The sequence below is a fragment of the Scophthalmus maximus genome, chromosome 9, assembly GCF_022379125.1.
Source record: "Scophthalmus maximus strain ysfricsl-2021 chromosome 9, ASM2237912v1, whole genome shotgun sequence".
Taxonomy (NCBI): domain Eukaryota; kingdom Metazoa; phylum Chordata; class Actinopteri; order Pleuronectiformes; family Scophthalmidae; genus Scophthalmus; species Scophthalmus maximus.
In genome coordinates this window covers 6,423,686-6,446,298 of record NC_061523.1, presented here as the reverse complement: position 1 = coordinate 6,446,298, position 22,613 = coordinate 6,423,686, and the positions used below count along the sequence as shown (strand labels likewise).

Sequence of the window (22,613 nt, the reverse complement as noted above, 5' to 3'; positions counted from 1 at the left end):
CAGGTCAGACTGAACCTTTTCCACAACAGATGTGTTCAGTGCTGCAGCTGCCAAAAAGGCCCAAGATGCACTGGAGCCTCTGTTGAGTCTCAACACTAAGTGACAACTGTGAATAGTACTGTAAGGTGTTACGAGGAACTGTTTGACTTTCAGCACTAACGAATTACGTGTATGAGCGACACACACATGTACGTTTTCAAAAATATCACACTGACCTGAAACAGTTAACTTGCACCTTTATCTTCTTAATGGTTGTATTTTACATGGAGATATAGTTCCGAATGAAAACAGTTGAACGTTATCGATTAACAAAAATTTGAGGATTATCGTTGAATGCACACATGTACCACAAAGACCCGTAATGCAGATTTCCTCGGTTTGAAACAGCCATCATATCTAGAGCTGCAACAGTTTATAGATTACTAAATTAACCGGCAACTATTTTGATAATCGATTGATCCGTTCAAGTAGTTTTTATGAAAAAAATGAGGAAATATTCTCTGATTTCAGCTTCTTAAAATGTGAATATTTCCTGGTTTCTTTGCTCCTCTATCACAGTAAACTCAATATCTTTGGTGTGTGGACAAAAACAAAACATCATCTCGGTGGTTTGGGAAACACGATCGACATTTTTCACCATTTTTATGACATTTTTTGGACCAAACAGCTAATCGAGCAATCGAGAAAAAATAATCGACAGATGAATCGATTATGAAATGACGCCTTAGTTACAGCCCTAATCGTATTGGTTTAGCCATATTTTATAGGTAAATATCAAATGGTGAATGTTAATGGTCCTTTTCTTGATGCTCAATATAACCAGTTAACCGTATTCTGCTGGACTTCACTGTTTAAGTAAAAAAATTGAAAAACTTTACGACCCTTCCATGGACATGATCACCAGTAATTTTATATTTGAATCGTGAAATAAACAATTTGAGGTTTGAGGATGCAGCCACCAGTTTATCGAAAAAATGTAGAGAAAACGCCACTTCCCCCCGTCTTTACCTGTGCTGGTTTGCTCTGCTCCATGTGGGGTTCTGATTATCCTCGACGCTGTTTGACCTCTCCGTCCGTCTGGGCTGCTTTTTCCCCGTGGTGTTCCTCCTCGGGGTTGTGACCTCTTGCCCGGACAGCAGGGCGGGCGACAGCCTCATCTTGGACCTCTGGCCCTCTCCCGAGGCCTTCGCGCTGAGCTTGGCCTTGGCCTTCTCTCTGCCCGGGCTGCAGGGAGCGAGAAATGTCTCTTATGGATGGAGACAGGTTTTTTGCCCGTTGCTGCCTACATCGTGTTCATGTTATTTCACGAGTTACTTTGGAACAAACGTACCAGGGGGCTCCCCTCGTATCCTTGTGTTCCACAGGCGGTGCAGCCGGAACAGGGGTGCTGTTGGATCCACAGGGCTTGGCCTTGGCAGGTGTGCCCACTTCTGGTGCTTCACTCCGTGGGGAGAAGGTCCCTGGACCCTGGGTAATAGAGCCTAAGCGGTGAAAACATTTGACCAGAATAAGTTTTTTTTCCAAATCGAACCAAAGTGTGTTTATCCTATCAGTCCCATCTATGATACAGTGACTCTGCGACACGCTGTTCCATATCTACCAACCTGCGCCATGATGTTCTTGCTGTGTGGGAACCAGAGGTTTGGTTTGAGCTTGGACCTTGTTCAACCAGCTGTCCAGCTGCCACTTGTTGGTGGACGGGGGCTCGGGCTAGAGGGGAAAAAACCCCCAAAACCTTTGGATTATTCAATGTTTCATAATTAAATAGTAAAAACACAACTTTCCTATGCACAGTGACACTGTCATCACACGTTTTAATGTGGTGATAACTCAAGGGACGATTCTTTAAAAAAAAATTGATGCACCTTAAGAAGGAATTCATTACCATGGATTATAAAATGATAAAAAGTTTCCCCCTCATCTTGAAATCGGCTTGATTAATTGTCTTCCTGTGTTGTTGTGTTGTTTTTTTGGGAATGTACGGCTGCCGCTGTGATGCATGATACTCTGCTGCTGCGCCTGCAGAGTTTTCTCTCTTTTTCACTGCAGTTCTCCTTCTTTTTCTCAGCATGTGGGAAACCAGACAACACTGGATAAACAGGGTCACAAGTCCTTTTGCAGCTGCATGTCTTTCAGAGCACCACCCAGCGGCAGGCGGGAGGGACCGTTCAGTGTTCAAGCGCTCACGCTCAAAGTGGAACGAATTGTGGTTACTCAGGGAGAATAAAAAAAGCTATGGAATTGCATCTATCTCTTTAGGAAACATGAACTAAATTGGACACGTTATCAATCATTTTATATGAAGGGATGGCTGAATTAGATTTCTGCTCCAAAATCCATCATCCTCTGTCTTTCATAAAAAGGGAACCAGCAAAATAAAACCCTGACACATGGCATACAGTAAGCAAGACCTTGCATGGATCCAGTAATGATTTGTTGTCTCCAAATTAGTGTAATAAATATGGATGTGGCATAATCCGTAAATTAAGATTTACAATGAATACATACTAGTTTTCTCTTCTAATGTTGTTATTGGGGACTTGAGGGCATCTAGCTCTTGTTCCCACAACACCTTTTAAGAGATGAAAGGGCTGCCTGAACATAAAAATCTATATACATTATTAAATACTCATCTTGAATATTTGAATCATTTTGATACTGATTAGTTGTTTCTTCCAGAAATATATTTTAATTTACTTGTGTCCTCGCAAGAATAAACAATTTGGAATAAAATTTAGCTCGTGTTATTCGTTCTGTCCATTTCATCCTCATAATTCCCGCCGTGTTTGCACACACAGTCGCAGGGAATACATATTGACTCACCTATTCACAAAGAGAAGCACTCTTGTCTTACCTCTGGCGTGTTTGTGCGGGAGGCCCGGTTATATTCGCTGTCACTGGAGCTGCTCTCTGATTCGTCCGTGTCGGACTCGGAGCTGCTCTCTGATTCACTGCTGCTCCCTGATGCACCACTTTTAAAAAAGAAAAAAAGAAAGAAAAAGGAAAGATGGGAAGGAGGGTTGGTGGAAAGAAGGAAAAAGAGGTCAACATGGCCAAATGCAAGAAAAACAAAAACGGCTTTAGTAGACTGGGGGACCAGGCAGGGATGCCCACACTCTCATTTGCTATTTATAAACCACACTGCCTGACAGAACCTCCCAATATATCAATACACTGCCGGACATATGATTAATCATTATGCAGATGATGTGCAACTTTATCTTCGGGATCTCTCAAATTCAGGACAGGCTGTAAGGTGACCTGCAGAACGGAATGCAGTAGACTGAATTTATACAGCGTGTTTCTGGTCTTAATGACATCTGGAAGGACTTCATGAGTCACATTCACCTATTCATTCATTCATACAACACTTCTCAATCACACGCACTCACATCACAGGCAATTTGGGATTTAGTATCTTGCCCAGGGACACCGTGACATGTGGCCTGGAGTAGCTGGGGATTCAGCCACAAACCTTCTGATTAGTGGACGACCCGGTGGACCCACAGCCGCCACCAGTCATAAGACCCACACTTTGTTTTTTTCATTAACAGTGTTTTAATTGCTTGTTTTGGGGCTGTGACAGCTGTTTCATCTTAACTGCATTTTTACTGTTGCTGGATTAACCTTCCACTCTCCTTAACTGGAAAAATTACAAATAGTGAAGATCAAAATCTTTAACAATCTTTCATGTCAGTTACTTCCTTTTCATTGTTTCGGAATTTTCAACAACCAAATGGACTAAATTCAACAATTCCACCTTTCCATCAGAAAAACTGTGGATGAGGATAGGCCTTACATCTCAGGACTGTAGCTCGTCTGAATGATCTGACCTGTAAAGGTGTGGCAGAAATGTGTGTTTGCCACTTACATAAAATGCTAAGTAGGGTGCTAAACAACAAGGTTGTTGTACGGTGTTGTACAACAATTGTACAGTGAATGCAGTCTCTGCCCAGCAGCTGTAAAAGCTTCACATTTTACCATCATTTATTTTACTGTATTTTGTGTTGTTTTTTTCTGCCCTGAGAGGTAAGCTTATCAGGCAAATAATGTCCCACTGCATATAGTGGTAAAAATGTACTTTTATTAATAAAAATTGATTTACTGCCCCACATCACTATACTGGCTTTCAACTCCAAATCCACTTTTTAGTTCCATCTTCTACTTGCTTTAACTGTTGAACTCAACTCATTTTCTAACAACTTTGTGGATAAACTTGTCTGCAGTCAGTTCTTGACATTAAGTATCTTACTCTCTATTATTATTTCTCATGCCTTCCCCAGGAGGTTTAGTTGGATATTAATTTCATTGTTCCTCATCCTTACATAAAGTGTATTCCGTGTTGGCACAACCACAGCTCAGGAAAATCTCCTCTACACTGCCGTCCATTGGAACAAATCAAAAACGTCTAGCAAAATATTTTCACCGCACATTATTCACACCTCTTGACTTGATTTTGATAAGAGGAAGGGGGAGTTGTATCCAGTTGTCAAAAAAAGAGATAACAATAATTAATAATCAACATCAACTGTCGGACTAATCATCTAGCTCTTAAGTAAAAGTCCCTCCACATTGTAATTAATAGTCTTTGATTTCCTGTTGTTTAGTGTTTTTTTGTGTCTTGTTTCACCACTCAGGAGAAGGTATAATAATTGGAGAAGCAAGCAACCTTGTTACCGATGCAGTGAAAATTAGAAAGGAACTAATAGAATATGATAAACTGCTATTAATGAATACATAAACACAGTGTTTTGAACCAGTTCAATTGTGTCATCCTCTGGTGCTTTGGCTGGCCTTCCGTTGGGGATCATCCATCCTTCCACAGCACTTTGAAATGGCCTCCTAGAGGCAACACACCCGCTCCTCCTTAAGAACTTAAGAACACACACAAACACATTTTGCACACAGAGAAATTGCAATTATGCGTAGGGCTCTGTTTGTGTGTGTGTGTGTGTGTGTGTGTGTGTGAGTGAGGGAGAGAGCGTGCACGTAATTTCAGTTCAAGGCTGCCATCACAGCAGACACCAATCTGTGTGAGCAGTCAAGCAGCAAATCCATCAACTGTTCCTCAGGCCACACAAACACACACACACACACACACACACACACACACACACACACACACACACACACACACACGCACACACACACACAGATACTGTATGAATGCAGTCTGTGCCCTTATTCTATCATTACTCATCTCTTCTCTTTGTCTCTCTTTCATGATTTCAATTAAATTCTCACCTCACTTTGCTCCATTAGCATCCCAGTTGAAACAATGTTGGCAAAGCAGTGAGTTAAACTCCCTGTTTGTGTGTTTGTGTGCGCGCTCGCGTGTGATTCACTCTTATTTGTACAAACCCTACTTTACTGTAATTAATCGCTGCCTGTTGTGTGTCTGGAAACATATGAACACAGCTTCAGAAACCGCCTACAACGTACAATAACAAAAAAACACTTTAACTCGACCACAATGCAGGTGGTGACAGAGAATTTAAGAAGTTGTCTTTCTAAGTGTGTTTTTGTCAATTGCATGCACATCAGTTGAAAAAAAGAAATGCCGTAGGATTTGATTTCCATCAACTGACTTATCATTCATTACATTCATCATAATCGCTCAGCAGGATAAATTGAATTGTCTTTCATCCACCTCTTTTCTAAATAACCTCTGCGTGGCAGTGGCATGCCATCAGGGTGAGCAAGTTAAGCCGTGCTTGACAAATAAAACATCAACTGGACAACACCAAAGTGGAGGCCATATCTCTTCTTACATCTGTTCTGTCACTTAAAGGATCTGATGTTGACGGTTTTTGCATTAATGTTTTAATGTACGCCCTCTAGGGGAGGCGACAGGCGGTTGTCTTTGAAAGCTAGCTTTGACAATGTCTGGGGCTTGCCACGCGGAGGGGAGAGCAGCTTATTTTAAAGGAGACATATTATGCTTTTTTGAGTTTTTCCCTTTTCTCTAGTATGTTATATAGGGTTTTTTTTGTGTATGTAAAAGGTCTGCAAAGTTAAAAAGCCTGAAAGTCTGAAAGTCTGAGTTAAAGGGGAGCTCCTCTCCCTGACAGAAAACACTGCTCCTGAAGCTTCTTGTCAGTAGTCCAGCCGATGCTTCCATGACATCATGATGCTACGGGAGTGCATAGGGCGCCCAGGGGCTAGGCGGGCACTCCCCCAAACAAAGCCAGATAAGCGAGAGCGGAGAATGACTCTTCCTACATACGCTGGAAGCGGCTGACCAATCACAATAGAGTAGGAAAGCTGGCCAATCAGAGCAGACTGCACTTCATTAGGGGTGGGGGGGGGGGGGGGGGCCTTTAAAGGGATAGGAGCCAAAACCAAGTGTTTCACACCGAGCGTGAAGAGCGGAAAACTACAACAGAAGTGTCAAAAACAGGGCTTTTAAAGACCTGCAATTAATGTTCCAAACACATTTTTAAAAACGTGTCATTATTTGCCCCTCGCGTGACTTTACAGAGACTTATTAAACTTCTTATTTCCTTTCATGGTCTTATATTTCTAACCTTGTGTGTCTGGTTGCTTTACTTCTTATCTTTGTCTTGTTTCGCACCTTTGTGATAGTCTGTCCTGCCCTAATGTGTTTCACACGTGTCCAATTATCCCTGCCTCCCTTGTGTGTTTAGTCCCCGTGCCCCCGGTCTTCTTTGTCAAATTGTCAGTTCTGTTCACCGTCCATGTTAAAACTTGTGCTTCTGATTCGTCTCCCCGTCTTCATGCTCCTGTTTTGTTCCTGCAGTTTTTCCTTTTTGTGTTTTTTGAGAATTTGGACTTTCTGTTTGCCTGCATGCCTGCCTTCCTGCCAACCTGACACACAGTAAGCCTGTCATTTCTCATCAAATACTATTCACTCCCCCGACCTGCCTTTGTTGTGTCTGCATTTTGGATCCCGAAAACCTAAGCCCCATAACAGTACGAACTGACCAAGACATGGTTTCAGCAAACACATTCACAAAACGACCTTGTTGAACTGACACAACGTGTGTAGTGGAAATACAAAAAACCTTTGCTGAGAATACCAACAGCAAGTCCTAAATTGGGCAGTGTTAAACTGCATTAAAGAATCTGTGGTTAAAGTATTCTTGCCTGACATTCTCCAAAAAAATAATTCTGCCTCTCAGTCCGCCAGCCCTCAGCCCAGTAGCCTCCAGTCAGTTCACCATTCCGAACTGGAAGATCCCGAGCCAGATCTTGCATCAAGGGTACATGGGATCCCTTGCTAACACCCAACCTGACCTGCAGCTGGATGTTCTGGTGCCAGCCACCTATCCAGACCCTCAGTCTTCTCGTCAGCCTCCTGAGTGACCTCTCCCAATGCCATCTGCCTCCAGGTCATCCTCAAGAGGGGTCCCAACTGTGACGCCGGTCTCCAGCCCTTCCTTGCCTTGCTGCTCCACCTCCTGAGGGGTTGCAGTTTTGCAGCCTTCGGTCTTGCCTACAGAGGGTACATGTTCCTGCCTATGCCATCGCCAGCCTCCTCATCAGCCTCCTGAGGGCCACTCGCAACCCGCCTCCACTCCATCACCTCCTTTTCATACGTATCTGACTTAATCAATGTCATGTGTTGTCAGTGATTCCTACTCTGTTCTGCACTGGGTCTTTTTGGGCTGCTGCTCTCCCCGCCTCACATTCCATGAAGGCTCATGGAATGGCAGGGAGTTGTGCTATCCCTACCTCAGGCTTTCCATATATGCAGGTGGAAGCGCTGGGAAGTCCCAGAACAGAGCCATACTGCCAAATATAACTGATTGCCATTATTGAAATGAATACATTTTGACTATAGCGGTCCCGACTGAATAAAAAAGGAATTTGGAGTTTTGGGGGGGGGGGGGGGTCTCGAGTCTTTTATAGCAAAAAACAGCTGAGTGCTGCAGAAAATGAGGTTGAGAGTGGTGAGAGGGAACCAGAACAGTAAAGCTGTGGGCTGTACAGTTACACATTAAGATGTGAAGATGGGATGGAGTCTGACTAATGGTGAGTTATGCATCACTTAGATGTGATGTTTCTTGGATCAGGATTGTCAAACAAAGTTTCAGTTTTTCACAGAGAGCAGTAAGTTAAATCTGTTTTTATGTCCCCTTTGCCTTTAGAGAATCTTCTGATGTGAAAGGAAAAAAGAACCCCCGAGAGTCCCGTGTGTCCGAGGCAGCTCGTTGTTTTAGAGTAGACTCATTACTATTCCTGATTCAGATCTAAGAGAAGACATTCACCAGACTCTGCCACAACTGCAGTATGTAACACTTTATATTCCTCTACGGCAACTGACAACAAACCGACAACTGAATGGACAGTTGGGACCAAAGGCTTATGAAGTTTGTGTTGCTGGTAAAAACACAGCAGTCATCAAGAGCATTTCTGTCCCCATATGTATGCGCAAATCAATTCCCAGCGGAAAATAAAATACTGGGTCTAAAAAGAATGAAACCGTCCTTTCAAATGCCAACGTTTTTTTATGCAAAGAAACCCTCCCATGAATGGTATAACCCCCACATATTCAAAAATATTCCAGAGGACACGACTCAAAGGTAGTGATGGCGCTGGACAAGGGTAGCTGTGTGGATATTTCACTAGCTGTTATTTTTTACCGTGGAATACAAATTATCTGGGATTCCCCTCCATTAATCCAGAGTGATTGTGAGTGGAGCTGCAGCCAGTCCAGCTAGTTTATCACAGATACAGTCCAACTGCTTCTTCATGTAGGTTGCACACTAATCCAGAGCACCCTATTGTTTGATGAATGCCTACATTTAAAACTCTGGGAAAGAAAGCACCTCCCCTGGCAGGCTAGCCCGCATTGTCGACGAGACATTGGCAAGAAATCAGGCCGAGGACAAACGCGGAGTGTGTGCTCCGTCGAAGTGTGTTGTTCTCACTCATCGCTTCTCCCAGAAAAAACGATGGACAAGAATCGGGGTTTTTGGGTGCGCCGGATTTTTGCCAAGAATGACCCCTGAGCCCCGATGCCTGAGGCGGTGCAAAGAAAAGTGAATGATTTATGTCTGCTGCATTAATATTTTTATTTGCCGTTTCAGTTTACAACATAAAACGTGTCCTTTTCCTCCACGAGAGAACGTCTCCAATGGGTTGTACATAATCGACAAACGCGTTCAGGGGAACATATAATAAATTTGATGGTAGCCGTTTTGTGGCATTTCATATCATCCCTTCATTTGCCAAAAGATAAAATTGATTGAAAGCGTAAAACGAGTCCACATTTCCCACATTGATATGTTTGTATTTTGTGTTTAAATAGCACTGTGTGAACTTAAAGGAATGCGCGAGTGTCTCTTCCTTTCAATGGGATTTCCACTTGAGTGCTCTCTAGCCTATTTTATTCTGGCAACATAAACAGTATGTGCTGGAGGAACAAGATGAAAGGAGACGGGTATGAAAGCATTACATCTGGCCCGCTCTCCTCGTTTCTTTTCTGTCTTTTTACCCCTCAGGAATCAGCCGCCAGCCGACAAAAAATGCTTTCATGACGTAGTCGCTGCCAAATTAAAATGCAACACTGTGAATGTTGCAGACTGACAGACAATCTTTTAAAAAAAGAAATGTCTGCGCTATTTTGTGTGATTTAAGACAAATAAACTTAATCCGGGAGTGAATTCGTTCACATTTTAACATGGCTTCAAACATTATTTTAAATATAATAAAATGTATGTAATTTACCCACATTTGACTGGTTATTTATTTATTTATTTTTTCAGGTATATTTCTATAAAACATTTTCCTCTTCACCTCTACTTAGCAACCACATGTTCTGGAAATCAAGCGTTTCCAAAAACATGTATCTTTCCCCATTTGTAATCTCCTTTCAGACCTAATGCGACAATGCAGAGATATAAACCACAAAGGAAACGTACACAGAACATAAACACCAGTTTAAAGGCCATCTCATCTTCCTGCTCTTTTTCTATATCTTACACATCAATACAAATCCTTTGCTTACTTAGTACACAGAAGCCCCAACTCTATTTATTCATGCGTAGGCCCGTGTCACTGTTGCATAAGCAACGCAGATAAGACTTACGAAATAGCCGTTGTCAGATCTTCAGGCTCCAGCGGAGGCTTTGGTGTCTCTGTTTATTTGTGTGATAAAAATCACAAGCACAGCAGGGGGAAATGAAAGCCTCACTACCCCGACAAAATGATCTGTTGGCTGGATGTGTCCAGTGGGTCTCGCAAGAGCCACACGACACCCACATACTCACAGGCTGCAGCCGAAGCTAAGGCCCCACGTTGGTCCACGGCGACTTTCCAAAGCTGCCATTTATTCACGGCTGGAACCTTTGACGGGGTCAAGCGAAGAGAGCTGGCTCTGTGTGCAAATAGTTTTACATCACACAGGGGAGACATGTCTTTATCTGTTTGTGAGGTCGCAGGTCAATTCAGTCATCTCATCAGTAACATGGAATAGACCTCAATTAGATCAAGATCAAGTCGGTGTTTTAGTGTGTTTAGTGTTTCACCAATTTGTTCCTGCAAGCGGTCTTCTAAAACATTATATGTTTGAGAAGAGGGAGCGACATTTAACCCACGGGGCTCTATTGCAACGATCCAAGCGCAGGGTCTAAAGCGCACTGCGCAAGCAGATTGATTGAGGGGGATGTCGAAATCCACTTTTGCTAGTTTAATGGCAGAAACACTGCCCAACATGCATGGTTCAAAAGTGTTTTTTACTTAGTCCCTTCATTAATCACGGGTGTGCCTTGAGCGTTACATGTAATAAAACCACTGCTCTGCGGAGGAAATGCATCTGTTTAAATACCTGTGTGTACTATTGGCCAAAAAATCGAAAAATGCCTTTGGTTTAATGCTGAAAAAGGTCAGTGACGACATAAAACTGGGCCCTGTTTGTGTATCTGTCCCGTCATTTGTATGCCCGCCATTAACCCCGACCAACTCATGCAAAAAAGTACATGTTCTTGTAAACGCATGTGGCCAAACCAATTAGGAGGAGATGAATGTAACTTCTAGACCAATCGATTCACTCGTTTTCTTTTTTTTCACCATCCACACGCTCATAGTTTGTGTCTCCCTATCCTATCAGTCTTCAATTAATTTCAATTAAACTTCAATGGAACTGGATTTAATTAAATCCATTCACTGGCAGCTTCCTTCCCACAGGACGTGTTAGCATATTATGGCTGATCTTTACCCTCCGCTCTGCTCCTCCCCCCAGACTCCATGCCGAACGTTCGGTCACCTGAGTCGGGATCTGAGGAGCGTTTAGCCTCGGCTTGAATGAATATCTTGTCTGCAACACTGAGCGTATTTACTGCAACCTGAAGGCTCCCGACTCCCTCATAAACCCCTGTTATAGAGTGCATCTTTCGAAGAAAGAAATACGTCTGACGTTATATTTCATGAATCTGTTGAACTCATTATTTGTTAGACTACTCGACAGATTTTTCTAACAAAAACGATGCGATCGAGAGAAAATGGTACTCTTTTTTTTTTCTGGCAACATTTGAACACTGTAGTTTCAATCTAATTACAGGGCTGTTTGAGAAGCTAGGGAATTTTAAATATTGGGATTTTTAATCGAATACTTTTTTCTTTTCTTCTCCGATCATGACTTTGGTATTTTAGCTGTCTATGCCTCCCCCCATGTGCTCTCATAAAGCCGCGGTACATTTGTGCTATGGCTCAATTTGGACTGTCGACACTAATTGAACACAGCAATTGGAAATAAAGAGGACAATCAACAGACAATAGACAGTTACAGTTCCTTTTTTTTTCTCCCCCCCCCGTCGCCTCTGCCGGCAAACTCAATTGATAAGCTTCTAAAGACAACGGAGTTATAGGCTCGGATTAAGCCCAGCCGGCGGAGACAAGTGGTTACAGAGTGTGACGCAGGAGGATCACGCCGGAAAAACAGGTAAATATGCTCTTAGAACTGCTGAAGAGCTGTGAGGAAATATGCAGAGCCGTAACGGCACCACGGCGCTGTTGAAGTGCAGCGCGCGGGCCATCTGGGCTCTGTTCATCTGTCATCTTATCGTTTGCCTTCAGCTCGCTGCTTCTGCCCTCCACTTGGCAGGGCTCCCCGCTGCACAGCTGGCTTTACAATCTCTCCCTCGGTCTGTCTCTCTCCCCGTCACTCACAAGTGTGTGTACACTGCAGCTTGTGTGTGTGTGTGTGTGTGTTTGCAGGCATATTTGCATGCAGTGGTTGTTAATCTGACTGGGGGTGTGCGTGGACCCACGATGAGTGGATCATTTGGACAGTTTTTTGTGACTTTTCTTTACATTCACTTTACTGCAGTCTACCAACGGTTCAAATATATTTGACCCGCTGTCAAGACGTTAAGGCAAAATTGTACCAGAAGTGGACAAATACCAATTCCATCGATGACTGTAATCCAAACTATGTGAATGCTTGTGTGTTTGTGATTATGTGTATTAGTGCGCGTGTCGTTTCAACAAGTTGTGCGGTTATTTTGTGGGATATTTGTTTTTGTAGGGTACAGTCGATCACTTTGTGATATTTTTTCTCTCTGCTACTTTTTCCTACTGTATTGGTAAAATAATTAGCCTGGGAGAAAATTAGTTTTCATGTCAAAACTGTAAACGTTCCCAGTAGGTCAAGTTAAACATGCAATTCTAAGATTGCGTCTTATGTATCAGAAAGTAACACAGTCAATTTGTTGCAGCTCAAATAAATTATTCATGAATTATGAATTTCAAGTCTGAAAGAAATAAAACTTTTCAACCTTTTCAAATGCACTGATGGAGTCCAGCATTCAGTGACGTGTGCGTGACTGTGTGTGTGTGTGTGTGTGTGTGTGTGTGTGTGTGTTATTTTTGTGTATGTGTGTGTGTGTTTGCCTGGGGCAGTACTGTGGGGAAAGCTATAAGACGTTTCCATTCCTACATGTGTAGTGTAATGCTCCGCGGCAGCAGCAGGAGTGACGGGGTTTGAAGGAGTGTTTCGCGTCTGAACTCACGTCACATTTGACGCACCTGCCTGGTGCAGGGTTGCGCCGACACTGTTTAACCTGTCTGTGTTTCTAACCCGCCCGCATGTGTGAGTCGGTAATCCCGAACGTGAACGCCTTCGTCTCTGACAAGTTACACCACTGGACGAGTGAAGTGAGGCCGCTACCGATTTCTGTCTTTGCTGGTTTGTGTTCATACAGTCTAATGAACGTAGACAAATAACTGAACAACAAGTACAATACACATCTTTTTACTGCTGTTAGAATCATGTAAGATTCAATAGCAGACTTACAGCAATGACCTTTAAGAACAGAAACAGATCCTAGCCAGTAAGCGGTGTTGCACCGTCCAGTTTCAATGAGCCTCCTGAAGAAGAGGGACGGTTTGCACTTGCGAGACAAAAGTGACAAATATGTATACAAATATGTCTCTTGACACAATTATCCTACAATATGCAACCTATTGTCCTGTTAGCAACCAAGATAGCCAGCCTGCTGCCTAAATGTGCCAACTCTGAAAGGTGCTTTGTATTCAAACACATAATATTTAATCCCTTTCATTATTCTGCTCTGATTCCAATTCAAGACTCACTTTCTGTCTGAAGTTTGCTTCAGACATTAAAGGTTTACTGTACTAAAACCACGAGAAAAGAGTTATCCAATCAGATGTGTCTGTTTTGTTGTCAAGGCAGAGGAAAGGTTAGCTCCCTCTAATAATTGGTTAGGACCTCATCACCGGGACAGAAGGCCCGGAGCCCCTCAGAGCTTAAAACAGCAGGTGAATTAAAATCACATTTTGATTTACAGTAGGTAAGGCCAAAAAATGATCGCCCCCAGGCCTTCCCTTCCTGAAAGCTCAAGGCCAGAGCTATCTCACAGGGTTGACCTTTTTTCTGTCCAGGGGTTTGAAGCTACCCGGCAGATCTGTGACTTAAGTCAGTCGGACAGCAAGATGGCAAAGTGATAAGATGGGGGCAAGGCACGGCAGAGGGAAAAACAGGTCAGAAACCAGACTGACAGGTTAATAACCAAATGTAAATTGCTCTGATGCGCTGCTTAAACAACATTTTTTCACTTTACATGATAGTATTTACAATTCAATTGGAATACTTTTAGGAATAACCCTTTTGATTCTTGACATCTGTGGACCATCACTGAATAAAGTATAAAGAATCAATGAATGGACCGACAATCGGTCTTCACCGCAGCTACTTCAAGGTAAGGAGTCGCCAAGGTTTTGTGGTCTTGCAGATTTTTACAATGCGGGTAAATCTGAACTTTTTTTTTTTTACATTATCCTTATTATTATTATTATTATTTACCTTTGTGTACCTTATTGTTTCAGTTAAAATGCACTGAGCAGTTCTGTTGAGTTATACTATAATAATAATACTGTTCTCTGTCATAGTTAGGCAGGGTCTCGCCGTCCCTTGTGTGTTCCTCCATTTATTTCCTTCCTTGTCTTTCTTCTTCACCAATCTGTCTTTGTGTGTGTGTGTTTTTGTCTGACAACTTATCTGACTTCATAAATTCCACCTAAAAACCAACAGTATAAAGACCCGCTCCTTCTCTCCACTCGTCACCAGTTTACCCATGTGGTACTTGAACCATGTTCAGCCAAACCCTGTCCTAGTTCTCACTGATTCCTCTTGCTTGTGTTTTTTTCTCGTTTTTTTGGTTAATTCTCCCAGTGCCACACATTGCCCATCCCTGTATTTCCTGGTTTATCTGCCACGCTCGGTTCATCGTTTGTGTCTCCTGTGCCTGAAGATGTAAACCCCGGCCGCCTGCCACACATCTTTACCTGTCCCAGTCTGTCAGGCTCCATCCTCAAAGGATTCACCACATTTGACAAGTTTTGCAATAAATGTTCCCGTTCAAACTTTTACCTCGTCTCTGTGTCCAAGTTCCACGCTTGGGTCGGGAATTATTGTCAGCATAACCCTCCCACTGAACTCCACTATTACTACTAGAACATCTTTTGCTTGTGCTTTTACTGCTAAAATAATTTGAATAAAAAGACAAATCCATACAACTCCAGGCAGTTTCCCTCACCAGGGTATATATTATGAAAGATGCATGTAGGACATAACGAAGGAAATACAAGGAAGCAGAAAGATTAAAGATTTTAAAGATTACAGAGCAATAATATAAATGCGATACACTGCGGTGGGATGGATAGGGTGGGTGGTTGTGTGTGTGTGTGTGTGTGTGTGTGTGTGTGTGTGTGTGGCAACAGAATAACGATTGGTATGTGGGTGAGGTTGTCAGTGCAAGGATTTGGAAGAAGAAAAAAAAAAAAAACGCGTGTGTCTGCATGGAGTGTGGGTGCGAGAGTGTGTGTATGAATGTGTGTGTGAGCGTGTTGCTTTCCATGGGGGATATAGCCAGTGGATCGCTCGCAGCATCTCTAGTCCCAGCATCCCCGTAGATGTGTGTGTGGTGTTCAGTAGATCGGGCTGCAGAGTGAATGGGCTCATTAGCGGTAGCAAAGAAACACATGGCCTGGGGCACACACAGACACACGACACACACACACACACACTCTCTCACTCTCTCACACACACACACAAACACACACACACACACACACACACACACTGAGTCACACTCCAGACTTGCATGCTAATGCCCTCAGTCTGTGAACACAACGAGCCTCATTTATAAAAGATTCTTATATTCTTCGGCACCAGTCTGAGCTTTAAAGCACATTCTGAGCAAAAGACCAACTTATGAAAAATTTATCTCGATGCCAAAATCAGCTGTTTACACGAATCCTCTCCAATGTACTGTGATGTTGCAAATGCAACTAACATTTCATCTAATGACTAATTAGGTGACGTACTCCCCCAAGATGTTAAAACTCAACGAGAAGACAATAATGGAAAGCCCACACAGCACTGAATTACAAATGGGAAAATGTTTGATATTATGGAAATGGGATGTACCACCTCCATGTATGACAGGATCGAGACGAGTTATTATTGACGATTATTCATGTTTGTTTCCTACCGATTAGATTAAATTTAATCAAATTAGAAATGAGGGGCACCAGGAGGGGATCATACCTGACCCCATAATTCGGGGGAATGAGATTCTAATTCTATTTGCACTGACATCACAAGAATGTATGTGGATTTTGGTTCACAAAGACCTTCAAATGTTGAAAAAAAGTCAAATAAATTCAGGATGCCATTCTTTCGCTGCTTGCTAAATTTTTCAGACGCTGAAGGCAAAACAATGAAAGAAAATTCTTCCAGCACACACAGCAGTAGCTCCAGCCCCAAGCTGAGGAGGAATGATTGACACTCTCAAATGAGAGAGGCGGAGGAGCAATGCTTTCACTGATGAATTCTTAAAAAAATAAATGAATTCTGCTCTGTCATTGACCAACAGATGTGGTAATTTATTACACAATTCATTTTAATTACATCTCAGTGAAGTTGACCAGATGAACAACTGTATATGTCAGTTGTTAGTATCACATGTCAGTCATACTAAGAATGAACAGTGAGTTGAGGTCTTAAAAGCAGCTGTTCACTGTCCACCCATGAAAATATTATTCAATTTATGAAAGAATCACAGCTGCATGGTTTGTATATAAAAGCTTCCTCAAGATACTAAGGAACTATAGCTGATGTCAGTGTTGTAGTTGCATCACTAAACCTTGAGTCGAAGTTGAGTGTCAAGTTCCCCGTGTTTGAGTTTGAGTCTGAGTCGGTACAGCACTGGCTTCCATACCTCATGCTCAAGCCACTCAGCCAGTTTAAGCAGGGTTGTTAGAGGACACACTCCTGATAGGGTCTGCAAATCTCTAGAAGTTAGCTCTTAGGTCGTGGGGCAATTTAGCTAGGAGGCGAGATACATGTGAGCCACATTTCAGCTACGTCCGGCCCTGTCTGCCCAACTGGTGCAACATTCCCACTAGTGCACGGATTTGAAGGGCAAATGACCTGGAGGCTCTGAAATCACCACCTGATGTTGGGTCCATCCGCCAGAGTTGAGGTCCCCTTCACGGCCATCTGCTGGGGCTGACCAAAAAACTCATGTGAGGGCTTTCATAGTATTGCAGATTGGGGACAGGCTGTTTGTTGTACGAATCAGCAATGAGCAGTGCTTTTTTAAGCTTCAGGTGCTCGGTCAGTACTTGGTACTTAAAATGCTCTCAAGCTTCAGCTGCGACTATGTTGTCCAACACGAGCTTCAATCTTGCTTCAATCAAAGTCGTGTGGGTCTTCATGTAAGGAGTTGGGGATTGTTGGCCTAGGTCCATGATAGTTCTGTAACCCTAACTCTTACCCCTTAACCCCCCTATGGCGTGCATCAGGGCAATGGCAATCCAAGGGGCAGTTCGTCCTTTTAGGAAGATCGTGTCTGCCATCTCTGCGTCTGTAGATGAGAGCTCGTGGGACATCTATTGTTGCCGCCGTGGCGATGATAACCTTCATCGGGAAGAGGGTGGCCCCTGTCATCAGGCTGATGGGGAACAACACCAGGTGAAGATCACTCCCTGTGCTCTTGTTGGTACATCTGTCCCTCTGCACTGGAGCCATGAGACGAAGGGGACATTCTATCTGGTGCTTGAGGAAAATCATCTTCAAGCTAGGAGATGATTCACCTAAACTATCTGATCCTGACCCTGCTCCCTCCAGACGGTCACAGAGCTCCTCAATTGTGTCACGTCGGCTGCCTTGTGCGGGTGAAGACTCACAACTAAGCGGCACCTGTGGATCACTTTCACGCTGACGTGGGTCATGATGACCACTAAGCAGCATCAGCTTGCCAGTGGGCGTAGGTGTCTATGATGCCTCACCCTCGCGGCGTCTGGGCCGTGGCTTGACAGCTAGTACTAGGAGAGCTAGAGATTATCTCTGTGAGGCGTCGCATATCTTGTCGCACCGGCTACTTCTTAAAACATCCGCAGATGTAACCTGTCTGGTTTGATCATCAACAGGATTGCGGTGGCTAGTAGGGTCCTGACCTCATAGTCCTGAAGATTTGGTGGCCGATGCCTGCGTCGGCTTGGGCTGTCCATATCTCGCTCTGAGCCTCTCTCATCTGATCTGGACTTGATCTTGGACTCCAGCAGTTGCTTGATCCGGCTCGAAGAACCAACAATTGTGTGAATGTGTGCATCGTGGATCCGAAGGTGTGGCATCTATCGCTTCTGGGTGTCCGAAAAGGACACGAAAGTTGTGCTCAGGTGTGAGTGCGGACAAAGGAAGGATGCCAAGTCCAGTTCTTGAGTTTAGACCATAGACTCCAAATACACCCACTCTTAAACAGAAACACTTACAGAGTGTGCATAGAGGCATGGCCTTTTTTACACCATCAAGTTGAATTAAAACAGCCAGGGCAAAGCCTTAATTTCAACAGCACTACCCCATATGTTGAACATATGCTCACTGTTTTGAATGAACGTTAAATGTTAGACCTGGTCGAGCTATAATGAGACCAAATTTTGTAAAAAGAGGCCTGAGGAAATCTTACTCACTGACTTACGGTCATCATGTACGTGTGTATGTATGCATAGTGATTCGCAGGATCCTATATGTTGCCTCCTTTGTGCCATAATACCCAGGTGAGCGCGAGCACGTCCTGTTATTTTTACACTGACCTACCAACACTGCGTATAGAGGACATCTGCTGCCTAATTTTAAATGGTGCAGAGTTCAGTGTGAGCGCAGGCTGGCGACCGAGGTTATCAAGCGGGCACCTGCCATCGCAGATGTTTCCGTGAATTAGAGCCACTCCACCTCCAGAAGCCTTCACAGAAACTGAATGTGCAATGACCTTCAAATATTTCTGCTTCTAAAACACAAACTTTGATGCTCACTGAAACATTTCAGCAGCCTCGTCATCTTTTTAGGGGAAATCGGGTCAAATGTAGCTCTAGCGTAAGTTCAGTCAGGAAGACTGCGGTTGTAGTTTAATTCTCATTCATCCTGCCTTTCATCCACTCACACTTGCTCACTCTCAGTTGCCTGCTGTCATTTCCCTGGCCTGTCATTTCAGCAATCAGCTGGTCTCATCTATCCAACAGCATTGCATCACACCTGCCTTGTTAGCCTATCATCTTTCTGATGTCTGTTTGAATATGAATTCTCTCCCTGCCTAAGTTCTCTCCTGCTGCTGTTCTGTGCTACCTCCTCTTCCCCATCACCGCCCAGTCTTAGGGGGCTCACCCGTTCATCCCTCCATCACTCAGCAAGTCATCAACCACCATCACCACCAGTGGCTGGACTCCATGGGAGAGATTTACTCGGCTGCTGCTCAGGACGAAGCCCTCAACTACAATATTTCCCCATGGAGACTAAGCACCAAAGACTCAATCGACACTTTGTCATCACATATCACAAATGTGTAATGAATATCATTTTCTTCATTCATTTGTCTCTACTGATTTAAAATAACACATCTGTACATATCCACTGAGAGTTATGTCACAGGCTCTGAACTGAACAGTGTTTTTTTTTTTATACAGAGAAAAAGACCAGACGGTTATTCTGCACTGACCACAGCCGTCTCCAATGTATGTTTCACTTCAAAGAACATATATATTTATAGCTTGTTTGATTAATGTTTATCTAAATGTCAACATGCAGACTAAACCTAGATTCCACCTTTATTTTTCTAAGCCAAAACATCATGACAATAGTACATATTACCATTTGATACATGCAACATGTACACATCTTTTGCTCCATTATGTTGCACCACAATAGATATGCAGCAGAGGAATAAATCACAATCTCACAATACAGAGTTTGGCCATTTGTCTTACCTTAGGGCTGTGCCTCTGGCTTTGGGCTTGTCAGACGCCTGTCAATACACACACACGCACGCGCGCACGCACGCACGCACGCACACACACACACACACACACAGAAACCACGTAAAATGTTAATATATTCAGTTTGAAGTTTGAGCACAGTTTTATCATTGCTCACATGCAAAGAATGGATGAATACAGAACTTGGGTCAATTTGCACTTTTCTTTGAAGGCTCACAGGATTTAACCAAGATGTGCTTTTGTTGTATCAAAGGAAAATGAAAACAACCTGCAACACAAGAAGACTTGAAACCATTATGCATGCGTGTGTGTGTGTGTGTGTGTGTGCTCATGTTAAGGGGATATTTGGCTTCAAACTTAAGAGAATGAGAATGATAGACAATGAAAACTAACAATGAATCACAGTTCACATTATCAATAAATCTATCAATTCCTTGATTTGATTAGATTAAGTGTTATGTTGTGTAAATAAAGGAGAGAGCAAAGTGTGTGTATGAAACAGTTCTGCTATAAACTTTATGATACGTTTTTCCAAATAATGTAGAAATGGCCTTTGACAGTGACAAAATGTGGGTCATATTAAAACTGTCATCATATAGGTTTAGTATGATACATTTAAAGCCCCATTTGACTTCAAATTTCAAAATGTATAGATTAACCTACAGTATACAAACACCAAGAGGTTTTGTGTCTGTCCCTGAAAAATTAACTTGTACAAAAGGTGCAGCGCTAAGAACATTATTTATATTTCATATGCACTTTTTATTTCAGTGTCATTTACCACATATATCATGTGACACTACTGCACTATTACAAATACTACTACCACTGTTGAACATGTAAAATGTCAAACAGTCCTTGTTTCTGTGCGTTTGCAGCAGTTATGGCTGTAGTTGCCGACATGTGATGGTGAAAAGAGTAGTCGGTCCACTCGGAGAGATTTTGACAGTCAGTTTTTGCAATGATTTCAGAATAAAGTCCTTCTTGTTGTCATTTAACATGTTGACAAGGCAGTTGAAATCTTTTGAGGAAAATAAAAAATCTTTTAAATCTTTTAGTCTCAAATTAAAATAAAAATCTTTTAAATCTTTTAATCTCAAATTTTAAAAAAAAGAATCACATGCAGTTATTACATGGTGTGTTACGAGTCCATGTGGCTGGCTACTTGTCTGTGCATGACTGCTCCTCTCCTCTTTAAGAACACAAGGTTTTCTCGTCATCGAAATGAAAACGTCAAAAAAAAAGGAAAACCTCCTTCCCTCTCCGTATCTTCTCTTCCTTTACCCGCTCCGTCCTTTAATTCCTGCCTCTCCACTCTCTCCACCCCGACCTGTCCTGTCCTGACTCCTTTGTTTACATTCATACTTTCCCTCCTCTCAGCCAAAGAGGGGGGTGATTAGGATGGGCCCTCACCCCTCCCTTCACCCTGCTCGTGCTCCTTCCCTCCCCTCCCTGGCAGCTCCCGAGTCAATTTTGTGCATGCCTACATCAATTAGAATAACAAAACAAAAACAGTGGACACAATTTCTGCAAATATCAGCCGATATTTCATCTTCAAGCACCGAATGCGGGCTATTGAAATGAATTGGACGAACAAAAGCAGAAGCTCTTTCTCTTATTTGGCTTGTTGTTTCTCTCTCTCTCTCTCTCTCTCTCTAGGAAGACGGTGATTAACTGGACCAGTGAAGTTTCAGATAGATCGATGCGGAGCTGCAGGCCAGAACAACAAACCTCCTCAGATCTTTGGCTCTGGGAGACTTGCGCGGCTCATGTACAGGATGTATGAGTGAATGTATTTAGCGGGCCGGTGGCTTTACTCGGATTTTGAATGGAGGAACAACCCCACGTGTGTTTATTCGCACAATCTCCCCTTGTTACGGCGCGGCTGCGAGTATTGTTCGCCGGCGAACGGGACACGCTGTTTCACCAAAGGCAGGACAATTCAAACCTGAGAGATTTCGGAGACTTAACGCGCTCCGTGTGCGATTTATGTTTATTTGTCAAATCTCCATATCCTCTTCTCCCTCTCCCTCTCCCTCTCTCTCTCTCTCTCTCTCTCTCTCTCATATGTGGGTGCAAGACATCACAGCGTTCTTTTCGCATCAGGCCAGGCGATTCAGTTTGTAACGAGGCTTTAAACACCCCCGCTTCATCTTCCGCAGGAACGGAACAAAGAATTCTCTGCCCGTCTGCACAGTGTCGCTTCGCACTTTTTTCTTTGCGCGAGAGACTTCATGAAGCATTTGTAACACCTGAACGCCGGTGTTCAACATCCTCAATTTCTGACGCAACTCTTGCACTGAGCCATCTCTGCTGAAAAATGTAGCAGCCACTGGATTTTCACTTGTGCAAAAAACAAAGACGGCCCCACGCCCCCCCCCGGATGCCAGATTTTAGCATCTCTGCCCTCGACTGTCAGCCGGCGCAGACCTCCATACTCGCACTGGCCATCTGACTGTGCTCAGAAATGATGTCAGGCGGGAGAATCTATCTTTCAGAGCAAACTCGTGGATCATCAATCACCGATAGCGCTCGATACCAGACAAATTGAACGCGCTTTCTCTTCGCCACATGTCAACCAAAGATGTGGGATTTCTCTATTTGCTCAGGTGCCTTCGGGCCCATGTAGTCACTTTCACACGTTCCATTTACTCAGTCACCTTTTGGAACCTATCGACCGCTGCCTCTCTGTTCCTCGCGCGCTTCTTGTTTACGGTGGGTTGTGCTGACCGTCCAGTTCGCTCCCACCATCTGCTCCGAGTTATCTCCGTCTCAAGGTCGATTAGTGGCCTCTGCACTTTGCTTTTCTCTTTCTGTTGCGTTCTGCTGGACCGTATTCCACCGACTGTGCTCTG

The 22,613-nt window shown here is 43.4% G+C and overlaps 1 protein-coding gene across 3 annotated transcripts in view; it reads right to left on the bottom strand.

The window, feature by feature from the left end:
* The window catches only part of aff2 (AF4/FMR2 family, member 2), a 146,620-nt gene that overhangs the window by 28,259 nt on the left and 95,748 nt on the right, over positions 1-22,613 (bottom strand). For all 3 annotated transcript variants that reach the window (XR_007031474.1, XM_047334539.1, XM_035650340.2), the window contains exons 10-14: positions 19,750-19,787; positions 2,855-2,972; positions 1,605-1,710; positions 1,331-1,481; positions 1,009-1,224 (exon numbers count right to left, since the gene is read on the bottom strand). Coding sequence is in view for 2 of the 3 variants with exons in the window: in XM_047334539.1 (XP_047190495.1) it covers positions 1,009-1,224; positions 1,331-1,481; positions 1,605-1,710; positions 2,855-2,972; positions 19,750-19,787 (629 nt within the window). In the remaining variant the exon portion in view is untranslated. The remainder of the gene's footprint in view (positions 1-1,008; positions 1,225-1,330; positions 1,482-1,604; positions 1,711-2,854; positions 2,973-19,749; positions 19,788-22,613) is intronic.